The 14,391-nt window shown below is 43.8% G+C and overlaps 1 protein-coding gene across 3 annotated transcripts; it reads right to left on the reverse strand.

Annotated features, from left to right (window-relative positions):
* Positions 1–833: 833 nt before the first annotated feature.
* Positions 834–13,299, reverse strand: wdr41 (WD repeat domain 41). 3 transcript variants are annotated; one of them, XM_046370428.1, is made up of 14 exons: positions 13,090–13,299; positions 12,866–12,940; positions 12,523–12,638; positions 11,347–11,395; positions 9,448–9,576; positions 9,202–9,264; positions 4,421–4,532; positions 4,109–4,171; positions 3,893–3,997; positions 2,815–2,999; positions 2,544–2,665; positions 2,255–2,340; positions 1,464–1,597; positions 834–1,351 (listed from the first exon to the last, which is right to left on the reverse strand). In XM_046370428.1, the coding sequence occupies exons 2-14, from the start codon at positions 12,911–12,913 to the stop codon at positions 1,211–1,213; spliced, it is 1,353 nt and encodes a 450-aa protein (XP_046226384.1). In that variant the 5' UTR covers positions 12,914–12,940; positions 13,090–13,299; the 3' UTR covers positions 834–1,210. The 3 variants fall into 3 exon arrangements, with proteins under 3 accessions (XP_046226384.1, XP_046226385.1, XP_046226386.1); XM_046370429.1 differs by lacking the exon at positions 13,090–13,299 and having other exon boundaries at positions 11,347–11,862; positions 12,866–12,892; XM_046370430.1 differs by lacking the exons at positions 12,866–12,940; positions 13,090–13,299 and having other exon boundaries at positions 11,347–11,938; positions 12,523–12,633.
* Between the last annotated feature and the right edge of the window lie 1,092 nt (positions 13,300–14,391).

The following is a 14,391-nucleotide window of genomic DNA, read 5'->3' on the forward strand; positions in this document are numbered from 1 at the left end:
TATAGTGACAAATGAAGTGTGCTTTGTGGGGAACATGGTGTCATTTGAGACTGACCCTCGACAGGTGAACACTACAGGTATTATGGAGAGAACAGTGTGTTTGACAATGACTGTATGCTAGTTTCAGAACATGGTAAGACAAATGCCTTAAAACCTCTTCCCATTGCTCACTCTGTCAAGGCTTTCATAGTTTCACTGATATACGACACTGGAAACTACCTAGCTACTGCTGACTTCAACATCCCACTATGTAGTGTCCCATGGACTGTCCATTGAGCTTCATCTATTTTTAATAGAACAATGTTTTTTATTGACTTTTGTTTCAGTTGTTCAGTTAGATGTGTTCAGATCTGATGTCACCCTCATGCTTCACCTCCTTTCCTCTCTTTTCCCCCCCAAAACAAACCTTTCAGCTGAAGTGAGAGCATGGCTGACATCTACTGTGATGTCATGTTAACCAGGCTCTGTCATTGGTCAGAGACTGGCATCAATGGATACGGAGAACGTGCCAATCTGTTTCCTTCAGAACAACCAATAGGAACTCAACAAGCGTTAATGTATACAAGCTCTATTTTTTAAAGTAATTATTCGTTGTTTTGTCATTATTGGCCGTGAAAAGGCAAGTATAATGGTAATGTTTTATGTATTTTGGAAGGATTGTATGGTTTGAGGCTTTAGTTGTTTATAAAGCTGCTCTGGTTGGATCCTCCAGAGTTGAGTGGATATGATTTCAGTCTTTTGTGGTCTGATTTTGGTTCTCTTTGTCAATACTTTTTAAATTTATTAGTGACAAACAATAAACATGTTTAAAATATACATATCCTGCAATATGGTGTTTGTGACCAGTTGTATCTTTAATTTGTGACATTATTTTTAGGCTTTAAAAAACAAGCAAGTGTGGGGTAAAAATAGTTCAAATAACCATACAGACATTTGGCAAATAAGTGTGACCAACTTGAAGACAGGCATATATAAGAACATCAGATTAAAATTGAAGACTAGAAACACACAGAATTTCACACGTAAAATCACTAAACCAACAAACATGGTAAAGAAATATCCATCACATTGTACATATCCATGAACCTCAGACAGTGAAATAACAACACCTAGGAACAAATACATTCCACCCCTCTTTAAAACCTTAACTTCCAGTAGAAAGTGTTCTGTAAAATCATAAATAATGGTGTTAGTGACTGACAGGTGGGGGTCAGAGTCCCCCGTTCTCCTCCAGTTTCCTGAAGAGGGCGAGACTGCGGAGGTGAGACTCTCTCTCTCTGTTCTTCCATGCAATCAGCAGGTGGTCTGTAGAACATGTTACCAGACCCTTCTCCCCAAAACTCACAAACATCTGGAGAGGACACGCAAGCAAAAACACACAAATACACAGAAATGGTAACATGTATAAATAGAATAAGATATTTATCTAAATGTTGTCAGTTGATTATTACGTGACATCATACCTGCACGGCCCCTGAGTGTCCAATCAGGTCACCCGTCAGTTCCAATGTTCTGAGACTGGGGAGTTCAAGAACCTTCTTCACAGGAGGCCCCGCCTGCTTATTGGACCTGCCGAAAGTCCACATCCCAAAGAACCCTGGAGGATGGAGAGAAGAGAGAGATTTTAATAGAAAGCTGATGCTGTGACTTTTCAGATGGACTCGGCAACCAGACAGGTTTGGCACATGGACTCTATCAGCCACGACGTCATCACCACGAGATGTCAAGCAGTGGGCACAGCTCTGGGATGAGAAACATTCCACAACCATCCAATAAGACATGACTGTAGACCGCCTGCCCCTAGGGGCTTGTCACAGTTTTTCACATGAAAACATTTATCTTAATATGGACAATAAAAAGGCCATAAAAATCCCAAAAGACCAAAATTATATTTCCCTTCCTTATAAATTACAGTGGAAGTGCAAAAAGAAAAACCAACTCAGGAAATGTGACTTGGCTGAGTGTGTGTGTTCGCTGACTGATGACAGTGCTTCAAGAAGGAGGCATCACACTGACAGACTCTGAGCTCTGAGCTGTGGTGAAGTGATGGATGAACAGAACGAGAAAGCGAGAGAAAGAAAGGACCACAGCTCAGACTCAGAGGAGCGCTCCAATCCACTTCAAAGGCAGCTGTGTAGGATTAGTATAGACGCTAGCCTAGGCTAGTGACATCACTGCCATAGTCTGTTTAGCCCTCCTTTGATCCCAACACTACACTGACTCCGCTGTGTGTGTGTGTGTGTGTACGACTCACCTGCAGAGGCTGGTTCTGCAGGTAACAGGAGGTCCTGCATCTCCCAAATCCTCACACTGCCATCCTCGGAGCATGACATCAGCCCCCTGCAACACACACACACTCTATAAGACATCTATAAAACACTGCAGTGTGACACACATGTACCTTACAGAAGAGAAAACAACACAGGTAACGTGTGAAACCTCATAAAGACCATTATGTTTGAGAACATTGTTGTGGCTGAGATAAAGAGCTTGGGAACAGCAAACAGTGGGTCTCTTAATAAGAGCAGGTGTGATTTAATTACCCATCAGGCAGCAGCATGGTGTGTAGTACGTTGGAGTCGTGGGCTGTCTTCCTGTAGGCCACAACACTCTTAGTGATGACGCTGTACACATACAGACCACTGCCCACTGCAGCCACCATCAGCTAGGGAGGAAGAGGTGATAAAAGATCATTCATTTGTAGTGTATTGAGACCTTGTGATAATGCACCTTAAATACCAGTTGACTTGACTCGATTAACAACACTAACTTTCAACCTAAAATAATCTCACCATGTCAAAACATGGTACTCACCTCTCCATCGGATGTCAGCTGTTGGATGGACATCTCACTGGGTTTCGGAGCGGCCAATCGGATCTCAGCCTGGGTGTCGGTCTGAGACTCCTCCCACAGGATGTGCTCATAGGCCATAATCGTCCAATCAACAGCGTCCCACAGGATCAGCTCGCCAACATGGGACCCACTGGCAAATAGGCCATCTGAAAAGGAAGAGGTAGAGGAGGAAGAGGAGGAAGAGGAGGAGGAAAATACCATAGTTACAATTTGTGAAGTAGAACCTCAGAAATTCAAATCCCAGACTGCCCGGTCAAAGTTTAGCTTCAGTTTAAGTTAAACCAAGTCAACCTGAATTATACACTGAGTGTACAAAGCATTAAGGACACCTGCTCTTTCCAAGACATACTGAAGACTGACCAGGTGAATTCAGGCGAAAGCTATGATCCCCTATTGATGTCTCTTCAATCAGTGTAGATGAAGGGGAGGAAACAGGTTAAAGAAGGATTTCTAAGCCTTGAGACATGGATTGTGTATGTGTGCCATTCAGAGGGTGAATGACCAAGACAAAATATTTAAGTGCCTTTGAACAGGGTATGGTAGTAGGTGCCAAGAACACCACTTTGATTGTGTATTTGTCACGCTCAACAGTTTCATGTGTTCATCAAGAATGGTCCTCCACGCAAAGGATATCCAGCCAACTTGACACAACTGTGGGAAGTTTTGGAGACAAAAATGGGCCAGCATCCCTGTGGAACACTTTTGACACTTTGTAGAGTCCATACCCCGATGAATTAAGGTTGTTCTGAAGGCAAGAGGGAGGGAGAGGGGTGCAACTCAATATTAGGAAGGTGTCCTTACTGATGTCAAAAACACTCAGTGTATTTGACATCAGCAAAGTGATCTCTCTATCAGACCTGCTAGGTCATATCCATATAACTTCTTTATTGAGGAAAATGTACTTACTACAACGGTGATACTTGGTTGTCTCACCTTGCTATCTTGAAATGATTGTACTAAGGGGCTCTGGATGAGAGCATCTGCTGAATGACTAACATGTCAAATGTAAATGTGAGATGACGAAGAGATAAAGGCTGACCATTGATGTTGATGAGAGCGTGGATGCTGTCCTGGTGGTCAGATAGACGTCTGACCTCTGCCACAGACAACCGGGACCCAGTGGACATGGTCAGCCTGAAAATCACTACACGGAGGGAGGGAGAGGGTGTTTACCTTAGTTCAAAAGAGATACATGGACAACATAAAGGTTGATAAAGAATACAGGACTACAACCATGGTTACTATTACTACTCACCTATATCTTTGTCCATAGCTGCTGCTATACAGTTCTTAGGCAACTCCACCATGGCACTGATTCCTTGAGACACAACACAAGACTAACATTGAATCCCTTCATATATGAGATTAAAATACATAAATAAGCACCAATGGAAAGAAAAGGTGGTGCTAAATGGACAAGATCAGACAGTACTCCCTTCCTTTAAAAACGTTTGCTCCCTTTTGTGGCAACTGAACCGTAATCCTGGTTTCTCTGTGTACCATGAGGTTAATGTGTGAATAGTGCATTATGAATGAATGTATCCTAACATGATCTCTGTGTTATTACCTGTGTCGTCATGGTGCTGGCTCTGACACTGGAGCTGGAAGTCTCTGTTCCACACACACAACTCATTTCCTCCCGACACCCAGACACATAACCGCTCCAACACCAGCAGACACTAACAGAGATAGAACGATAAGAGTACACACGTACCTACCCACCCACCCACACCAACACACATAACCGCTCCAACACCAGCAGACACTAACAGAGATAGAACGATAAGAGTACACACCCACCCACCCACCCACACACTTATATATCCATTATCAACCTATGGAGACTAATTACCATTGTTGCATAAACCATGGGGTTTATGCAACAATGGTAGAATGGTAAATAGCCTAACCAGCCTAAGCAATCTATCCACCTCATCCCCATATTGTTTTTATTTACATTATTGCACACCAGTATTTCTACTTGCACATCATCATCTGCACATCTATCACTCCAGTGTTCATTTGCTAAATTATAATTACGTCGCTACAATGGCCTATTTATTACCTTCCCTCCTCACGTCATTTGCACACACTGTATATAGACTTTGTTTTTTCTATTGTGTTATTGACTGTGTGTTTAATTTATTCCATGTGTAACTCTGTGTTGTTTGTGTCGCACTGCTTTGTTTTATCTTGTTCAGGTCGCAGTTGTCAATGAGAACTTGTTCTAAACTATCCTACCTAGTTAAATAAAGGTGAAATAAAATATAAAATAAATTGCAAATATTTGAATTAATAGTGGAGTTCACAGACATAAAAAGACAGTATGTCTAAATATAACCTGAACTGACTGTATATATAGAAACAGTATGCTAGATGGTGAAAACAGGTGTGGGAAAGATATGGAACAGCACTGTTGCCCCTAGCAACCACCTCCCAAATTAACATTTAAAGACGCACAATCCATGAACTTCTCTTGCTGATAAATAATATCCCACATATAAATACAGCAATGTACACACTTAAGAGTAGAAAAAAACAATTTGAGCAAAATAGTGTTGTTTTTTTAGACAACTGCAAACGTACAATTTTGGAGAACTCTTCCAATTGAATTTTCCTGCTCGGAAGAATGAATGCTTCCTCCCGCAACTGCTTTACCAATTCCAGAACATCCCAGTATTCATACCTAAATCCTTTCATAAACAACTGGACTCAATTATCAATCCATTCATCTGGGATTATAAAACACACAGGAGTGGTAAAAACACCTCTGGAAGTCCAAGATGGAAGGATTGTCTACCCCAAATGTTATACACTGCTCAAAAAAATAAAGGGAACACTAAAATAACACATCCTAGATCTGAATGAATGAAATATTTTTATTAAATACTTTTTCCTTTACATAGTTGAATGTGCTGACAACAAAATCACACAAAAAGTATCAATGGAAATCAAATGTATCAACCCATGGAGGTCTGGATTTGGAGTCACACTCAAAATTAAAGTGGAAAACCACACTACAGGCTGATCCAACTTTGATGTAATGTCCTTAAAACAAGTCTAAATGAGGCTCAGTAGTGTGTGTGGCCTCCACGTGCCTGTATGACCTCCCTACAACACCTGGGCATGCTCCTGATGAGGTGGCGGATGGTCTCCTTAGGGATCTCCTCCCAGACCTGGACTAAAGCATCCGCCAACTCCTGGACAGTCTGTCGTGGATGGAGCGAGACATGATGTCCCAAATGTGCTCAATTGGATTCAGGTCTGGGGAACGGGCGGGACAGTCCATAGCATCAATGCCTTCCTCTTGCAGGAACTGCTGACACACTCCAGTCACATGAGGTCTAGCATTGTCTTGCATTAGGAGGAACCCAGGGCAAACCGCACCAGCATATGGTCTCACAAGGGGTCTGAGGATCTCATCTCGGTACCTAATGGCAGTCAGGCTACCTCTGGCGCGCACATGGAGGGCTGTGCGGTCCCCCAATGAAATGCCACCCCACGCCATGACTGACCCACCACCAAACCGGTCATGCTGGAGGATGTTGCAGGCAGCAGAACGTTCTCCACGGCGTCTCCAGACTGTCACGTCTGTCACATGTGCTCAGTGTGAACCTGCTTTCATATGTGAAGAGCACAGGGCGCCAGTGGCGAATTTGCCAATCTTGGTGTTCTCTGGCAAATGCTAAACGTCCTGCACGGTGTTGGGCTGTAAGCACAACCCCCACCTGTGGACGTCGGGCCCTCATACCACCCTCATGGAGTCTGTTTCTGACCGTTTGAGCAGACACATGCACATTTGTGGCCTGCTGGAGGACATTTTGCAGGGCTCTGGCAGTGCTCCTCCTGCTCCTCCTTGCACAAAGACGGAGGTAGTGGTCCTGCTGCTGGGTTGTTGCCCTACTACGGCCTCCTCCACGTCTCCTGGTAGCGCCTCCATGCTCTGGAAACTACGCTGACAGACACAGCAAACCTTCTTGCCACAGCTCGCATTGATGTTCCATCCTAGATGAGCTGCACTACCTGAGGCACTTGTGTGGGTTGTAGACTCCGTCTCATGCTACCACTAGAGTGAAAGCACCGCCAACATTCAAAAGTGACCAAAACATCAGTCAGGAAGCATAGGAACTGAGAAGTGGTCTGTAGTCACCACCTGCAGAACCACTCCTTTGTTGGGGGTGTCTTGCTAATTGCCTATAATTTCCACCTGTTGTCTATTCCATTTGCACAACAGCATGTGAAATGTATTGTCAATCAGTGTTGCTTCCTAAGTGGACAGGTTGATGACACAGCAGTGTGATTGACTTGGAGTTACATTGTGTTGTTTATGTGTTACATTTATTTTTTTGAGCAGTGTATTTTACTATTGGTCCGCTAACCTCTGTGTTCTTGTGTTTTGTCTGGATGACGCAGCTGGCTTGGTATGGAGCGTGAGGGTAGCCGCCCTTCTTCTATTGACGCTGTGATTTTGTCCCGTCAATTTGTCGATGTCACTTTATGGTAACAATCCTAGTATACAGCACACATAGCACAGTCCGTATCTGAAGCAAACTAAGTTCCATTTTGACCTTATACCAATATCATTCTGCTCCCTACTGCGAAGAATACGTACTTTGTTCCCTCTAACCTTGATAACACCTTTGCTCGATCGGGAGAACTAGGGATCAATACCATAGAGGATTTTTATATAGAAGGGACCTTTGCCTCCTTTGATTTGCTGAGGGAAACCTATAATCTTCCCAGAAGTAACTTTTTCAGATCCCTACAGATTAGAGACTTTGTTAGAAAACATCTTCCTACATTTGGAAATGTTAAACCTTCCATGTTCGACGGATCCATGAAAATGTGTCCCACCTCAGACAAAAACAGATATCTCGTCTGTATGACGCTTTTCAATCTGTTAGCACACCTTCTACAGATGCCATTAAGGCAAAATGGGAGGAAGAGCTAGGGACTGACATTTCTGGTGCAGGCTGGGAAGAGAGCTGGAAGTATATCCACACCTGCTCCATTAACTCCAGACATTGTCTTACACAATTCAAGATCTTACACAGATTACACTATTCCAAAATTAAACTGCATAGGATATTTCCTGATACCTCCCCTGTGTGATAAATGTCATGCTGTGCAGGGTACACGACTCCACTGCTGTGCCCTATGCTCTAACCTGCATGGTTATTGGTGTGGAATTTGTAGGATCCTCTCTGAGGTTCTGGAGTCTTTAATTGACTCAGACCCACTTCTGATCATCCTGGGAGTGTCAGAAACCCTCAAATGATTAACCAAGCCCCCAAAACAACTCATCTCTTAGTCTCATTTCGGCAACAGAAAAAATATCTTGTTGTTTTGGAAAAGGAACAAAGTTCCCTCTACCAAATTATGGGGGGTTGCATCTGCCCTCTGCTTTCTGTTTACTTGTTCTGTATATCTTGTTTTCTTTCTTGTATGTGTTCAATAAAAAAAAATATTTAAGCAACACAACATTCATCACTTTCTTTTGAAATGACTGAAATGACCAGATATTTTAGACACTACTCGATAAAGGTAATTACATAAGACATTACGCAGGGCGGCGGGTAGACTAGTGGTCGGAGCGGCGGGGCAGGGTAGCCTAGTGGTCAAGGTGGCAGGATAGCCTAGTGGTTAGAGCGTTGGACTAGTAACCGAAAGGTTGCAAGATCAAATCCCCGAGCTGACAAATCTGTCGATCTGCCCCTGAACAAGGCAGGGGCCTGTTCCTAGGCAGTCATTGAAAATAAGAGTTTGTTCTTAACTGACTTGCCTAGTTAAATAAAGGTAAAATATAAAAAATTACTTTCATTGGGACTCGGTAACAAAGATAGCTTCTCTCCCCAAGCCATAAGAGTGCTAAATGGCTACACGGACTATCTACATTGGCCTTTTGCATTTTCTCTATGTACATTCAACACAGTCACGCTCCAATACACTCACACACACACTCATATGCAATCATCATATACACTGCTGCTACTCTGTTTATCATATATCCTGATGCCTAGTTACATGCCCTTATACATATCTACCTCTATCGATCCAGGATCCCTGCACATTGTAAATATGGTATTGGAACTGACCCTGTATATAGCTGGCTTACTTTTCATGTTCTTCTTATTTCTATTTCTTGTGTGTTTTAGTTCTACTTGACTGTTTTATAGTACTACTAATATGTACTACTGCATTGTTGCGAAAGAGCAAGAAAGGCATTTCACTGTACTTCACTGTGCACATGACAATAAAAACTTGGAACTTGAAAGAGAACACAGCACTAGGTAACATATGGTAACGAGTTGCAAGTGTTGCCAACAGATGAAAAGCAGATGAACATACCTTGACAGAGGACTGGAGGTCTGAGACGGTCTGAACCCTGTTGCCTGTCTCTGGGTCCCACAGCTGAACCACAACACTCAGGAAACACAACAACAGGGTTCTATGTGTGTGTGTGTGTGTGTGTGTGTGTGTGTGTGTGTGTGTGTGTGTGTGTGTGTGTGTGTGTGTGTGTGTGTGTGTGTGTGTGTGTGTGTGTGTGTGTGTGTGTGTGTGTGTGTGTGTGTGTGTGTGTGTGTGTAAGGATACACTGAGGGTGCGGTCCGAGGAAGCTGTGATGAGGGAGGTGTGTGTGTTCTCTCCACTGGTGTGTGTGTAGGCTGTCATGGCTGTTATCTGCTGGGAGTGACCCCTTAGTTCCAGCAGCCTCTCTCCTGTCTGAGAACACACAAACACACACACACACACACGACAATTCGTATTATTCAAAATATATTCACAACACTGCCACCTATTGGCGTTACTAAAACACTACTACCCTTTATTCTAGCTTTATCGTTTCAAATTATTTTTTCTTTTTTTTCACCTTTATTTAACCAGGTAAGCTAGTTGAGAACAAGTTCTCATTTACAACTGCGACCTGGCCAAGATAAAGCATAGCAGTGTGAACAGACAGCAACACAGAGTTACACATGGAGTAAACAAACAAGTCAATAATAACACAGTAGGAAAAAAAGAAAAAAAGAGTCTTTATACATTGTGTGCAAAAGGCATGAGGAGGTAGGCGAATAATTACAATTTTAGCAGATTAACACTGGAGTGATAAATGATCAGATGGTCATATATGCAGGTAGAGATATTGGTGTGCAAAAGAGCAGAAAAGTAAATAAATAAAAACAGTATGGGGATGAGGTAGGTAAATTGGGTGGGCTATTTACCGATGGACTATGTACAGCTATGTACATCGGTTAGCTGCTCAGATAGCAGATGTTTAAAGTTGGTGAGGGAGATAAAAGTCTCCAGCTTCAGAGATTTTTTTCAATTCGTTCCAGTCACAGGCAGCAGAGAACTGGAAGGAAAGGCGGCCAAATGAGGTGTTGGCTTTGTTTTTTTATTTTTTATTTTACCTTTATTTAACCAGGCAAGTCAGTTAAGAACAAATTCTTATTTTCAATGACGGCCTAGGAACAGTGGGTTAACTGCCTGTTCAGGGGCAGAACGACAGATTTGTACCTTGTCAGCTCGGGGGTTTGAACTTGCAACCTTCCGGTTACTAGTCCAACGCTCTAACCACTAGGCTACCCTGGGATGATCAGTGATATTAACCTGCTGGAGCGCGTGCTACGGGTGGGTGTTGCCATCGTGACCAGTGAACTGAGATAAGGCGGAGCTTTACCTAGCAATGACTTGTAGATGACCTGGAGCCAGTGGGTCTGGTGACGAATATGTAGCGAGGGCCAGCTGACTAGAGCATACAGGTCGCAGTGGTGGGTGGTATAAGGTGCTTTAGTAACAAAGCGGATGGCATTGTGATAAACTGCATCCAGTTTGCTGAGTAGAGTATTGGAAGCCATTTTGTAGATGACATCGCCGAAGTCGAGGATCGGTAGGATAGTCAGTTTTACTAGGGTAAGATTGGCGGCGTGAATGAAGGAGGCTTTGTTGCGAAATAGAAAGCCGATTCTTGATTTGATTTTGGATTGGAGATGTTTGATATGAGTCTGGAAGGAGAGTTTACAGTCTAGCCAGACACCTAGGTACTTATAGATGTCCACATATTCTAGGTCGGAACCATCCAGGGTGGTGATGCTAGTCGGGTGTGCGGGTGCAGGCAGTGAACGGTTGAAAAGCATGCATTTGGTTTTACTAGCGTTTAAGAGCAGTTGGAGGCCACGGAAGGAGTGTTGTATGGCGTTGAAGCTCATTTGGAGGTTAGTTAGCACAGTGTCCAAGAAAGGGCCAGAAGTATACAGAATGGTGTCGTCTGCGTAGAGGTGGATCAGGGAATCACCTGCAGCAAGAGCAACATCATTCATATATACAGAGAAAAGAGTCGGCCAGAGAATTGAACCCTGTGGCACCCCCATAGAGACTGCCAGAGGACCGGACAACATGCCCTCCGTCTACCCAGCTTTTGCTCAAAGCCGTTGGATGTTTATATGTTCCTACAACCCCCCCTCGGACTCCCCTCCCAGACAAATGGCTCACCTCAACGTTCCACACCAACACCAGACCATCGTCTCCTGCAGACGCAAACCTGAGAAACAACAATGTCTACTTATGACATGACAAAACACTGGTCCTGCTTGCAGTCCTGCTACTCACCTAAAAGCACAGCTAAAAACAAAGCATGATGGTTATAATTACCCAATACTCTTCAGGTATGAATGACAAAAAACATGTATCAACTCCAAATGACTGAACCAGAAGGATGTGTTTCAGTGAAACAGAGAGTAAGCTACTGTCCACAAAATCCACTAACTCCCCTGGGATCTTAAAAACACCTGTCCTCAGGCTTAGCTCCTTTCCCTGACCTCTGACCCCTACCCATCTACAACCAACCTACAGGATGAGAGGATCAGAAAGAGTAAAGGATGAGATAGAAGAAAGAAGAGAAAAGGAACTGTCTTTCCAGCAAACGAGGGCTGGAAAAGGATACATTTCGGGACTTGAAAAGCAATCTGGTGAGAATGTTCCGGCCCCTGCCCTCGGCTGCTGGCCTGTCTGGAGAGGACGAGGCCCAGAGGAGGGGGTCATTACTGAGGTAGACGAGGCGTGAAGCTCTGCCGGACCCACCCAACTCCACACACACACACACACACACACACACACACACACACACACACACACACACACACACACACACACACACACACACACACACACACACACACACACACACACACACACACACACACACAGATCAGCTAGAAAGCACTTATGAGAGCACTTATGCAAACCCACTGTACCATAGTAGCACGCAGCATGCTTCCACCAAGCAATGCATTACCTGTGAAGGCTGTTAACTATGTATTCAGTGGTCAGTGGGGGGTGGAAGAGCAGGTGGGGTAGCAGGTGTGTAGGAGGCGGGGGTTAAGAAAAGGGGAAAACTATAGAGTAACCCCACACATACAGTATAAAACACACACAACCCAGTAAAGATTTGTTGAGGAGAAGATCAAATACACACACACAGTCCAGCAGTGGTGATGATTAAGCTCTTGTCACGCTCTGTAAGTTTGCTTTGGAGAGGATCTGCTGTCAATCACACTGAGAGATAGAGTCCAGCAGATGGTAGAGAGCAGAGAGAGAGAGAGAGAGAGAGAGAGAGAGAGAGAGAGAGAGAGAGAGAGAGAGAGAGAGAGAGAGAGGAGAGGTGCTTACCTGAAGTCATCAATCTGCACCAGAAATCGAACAATGTCAAAATGTCCTTTTAGCACCTGCAGTTCAGTGAACCAGTTTTTGGGCTGTTCCTCCCCAATGAATAGCACAGGGTTTTTCTGCACACATAAGGGATAAAAATGAGACGAGGAGAGACAGCAGGCTGAAAAGCCACTCAGTGAATTCAATCACATAAGAGAAGTATAGTGAGAAAAGCATGGAAAGGGTCGAGAAAATGAATGATGTATATCTCTGCACAAAGTATAGTAAGAATTATAGCCATTACAAGACCACAACCAGGTAACTATAGCATTAACATCACACAAAACAGTTAGCCAGCTATTACCTCGACAGACCCCTGTGCTTCCCGACCACCGAGTATCCATCGCAGCATGACTGGCTAATGGCTATGCAGGAGATTCTGATGACAAGGAGACGACAGATGTCAGAAGTTGCACCATGGCACAATATGCAATTGCTGTTGTTGATGACAAACAGCTGACCCCTGCATGTAAACAATTCTGACAAGCTAATTCAGGTTAGCAAGCAGAGAATGTGATTATATCTTGCCTTAACAATCATTTGGCGTGAGACGTTCCCAGATCACGGTCGTCTTGACGCCTTTAAAATAGCTGTCGGGGATATCTCGTTGTTATTTAGTAGGGAAATCTGCCACTTGAGATCCAGCTGGCAAACCAAGACCCGTGAAATTTGACATGAAACTGTCAAGCTGAGCTTTCGCAACAAACCATTCATGTGACAGTAGCTAACTACGGAAACGCAGGATGGACATATTCATGAAAACGTGAAAAATGGAAACGCAACTTCGCAAAGACCTGTCGACAAATTGATATTATTGTTCTGCCTGTTCCTTATCCTTAGTAATAGCTGGCTAACTGTTTTGTGTGATGTTAATGCTATAGTTACCTGGTTGACAACCATTCTCTACGGTATCACTAAGCAAATGTGGTCTTGTACTGGCCATAATTCTTACAATAATTTATGCAGAGATATACATCATTTATTTTCTCGACCCTTTCCACGCTATAAAATAATCGATATGGGAGGAATTTAAAAAATGAAATAACATTTTATAACATGTATATGCACCATGTAGCCAGTCTGGTTGTTACCTTGTAATTACACATGAATCTGTGACAACTAGATGGCAGTGTAGAACAACTCGAAGCTCTGGAGAGAAGCACATCCTTCAGTGGAAACAGATACCGAAAGCGTTTGGGGAGTTATGGCTGAACCAACATGTTTGCCTTGCTACTTACCCATGCAGTGTTTAGACAGGTAAATCTGTCTTGAAATAGAAAACACAGAATGTGTTTATTCATCTCATGTAAAATATTGTGTCTCTCTGGACATTGAACTAAAAACAACACTGTCAAAGACTGCACTATTAGACTCTTATTATTTTCTCTGTGATAGTGTTTATGTGACTCAGTAGTATTTGTAGATTACCTGAGCATGACAACCACTGGCCAAAATCTCCCCCTGGTCCTCTCCTCCTCTACCCTCCATCTCCCTCTTTATATGCTCTCTACCTTCCCTCTTTCCTCATCTCTCTCTCTCTGTGACTGCTGGCTCTGCTGTGTTCTAGCTGTGTCTATATTCTACCTCTCTGTCTATATTCTACCTCTCTGTCTATCTCTCCCTCTCCCGTCTACCTCTCCATCTCCCTGTCTACCTCTCCCTCTCCCTGTCTACCTCTCCCTCTCCATCTCCCTGTCTACCTCCGCCTCTCCCTGTCTACCTCTCCCTCTCCGTCTCCCTGTCTACCTCTCCCTCTCCCGTCTACCTCACCATCTCCCTGTCTACCTCTCCCTCTCCCGTCTACCTCCTCCTCTCCCTGTCTACCTCCCC

The sequence above is a fragment of the Oncorhynchus gorbuscha genome, linkage group LG11 (assembly GCF_021184085.1).
Source record: "Oncorhynchus gorbuscha isolate QuinsamMale2020 ecotype Even-year linkage group LG11, OgorEven_v1.0, whole genome shotgun sequence".
Lineage (NCBI taxonomy): Eukaryota > Metazoa > Chordata > Actinopteri > Salmoniformes > Salmonidae > Oncorhynchus > Oncorhynchus gorbuscha.

What these genes read in the sequence shown, in the direction of transcription:
- wdr41 (XM_046370428.1), bottom strand. Translation starts at nt 12,913, where the DNA reads ATGCTGCGATGGATACTCGGTGGTCGGGAAGCACAGGGGTCTGTCGAG. An exon ending in TGCAGAACCAGCCTCTGCAG is followed by an intron (nt 1,598 to 2,254) that starts GTGAGTCGTACA and finishes TCCATCCTCCAG; the next exon opens with GGTTCTTTGGGATGTGGACT. An exon ending in GACACTCAGGGGCCGTGCAG is followed by an intron (nt 1,352 to 1,463) that starts GTATGATGTCAC and finishes TGTCCTCTCCAG; the next exon opens with ATGTTTGTGAGTTTTGGGGA.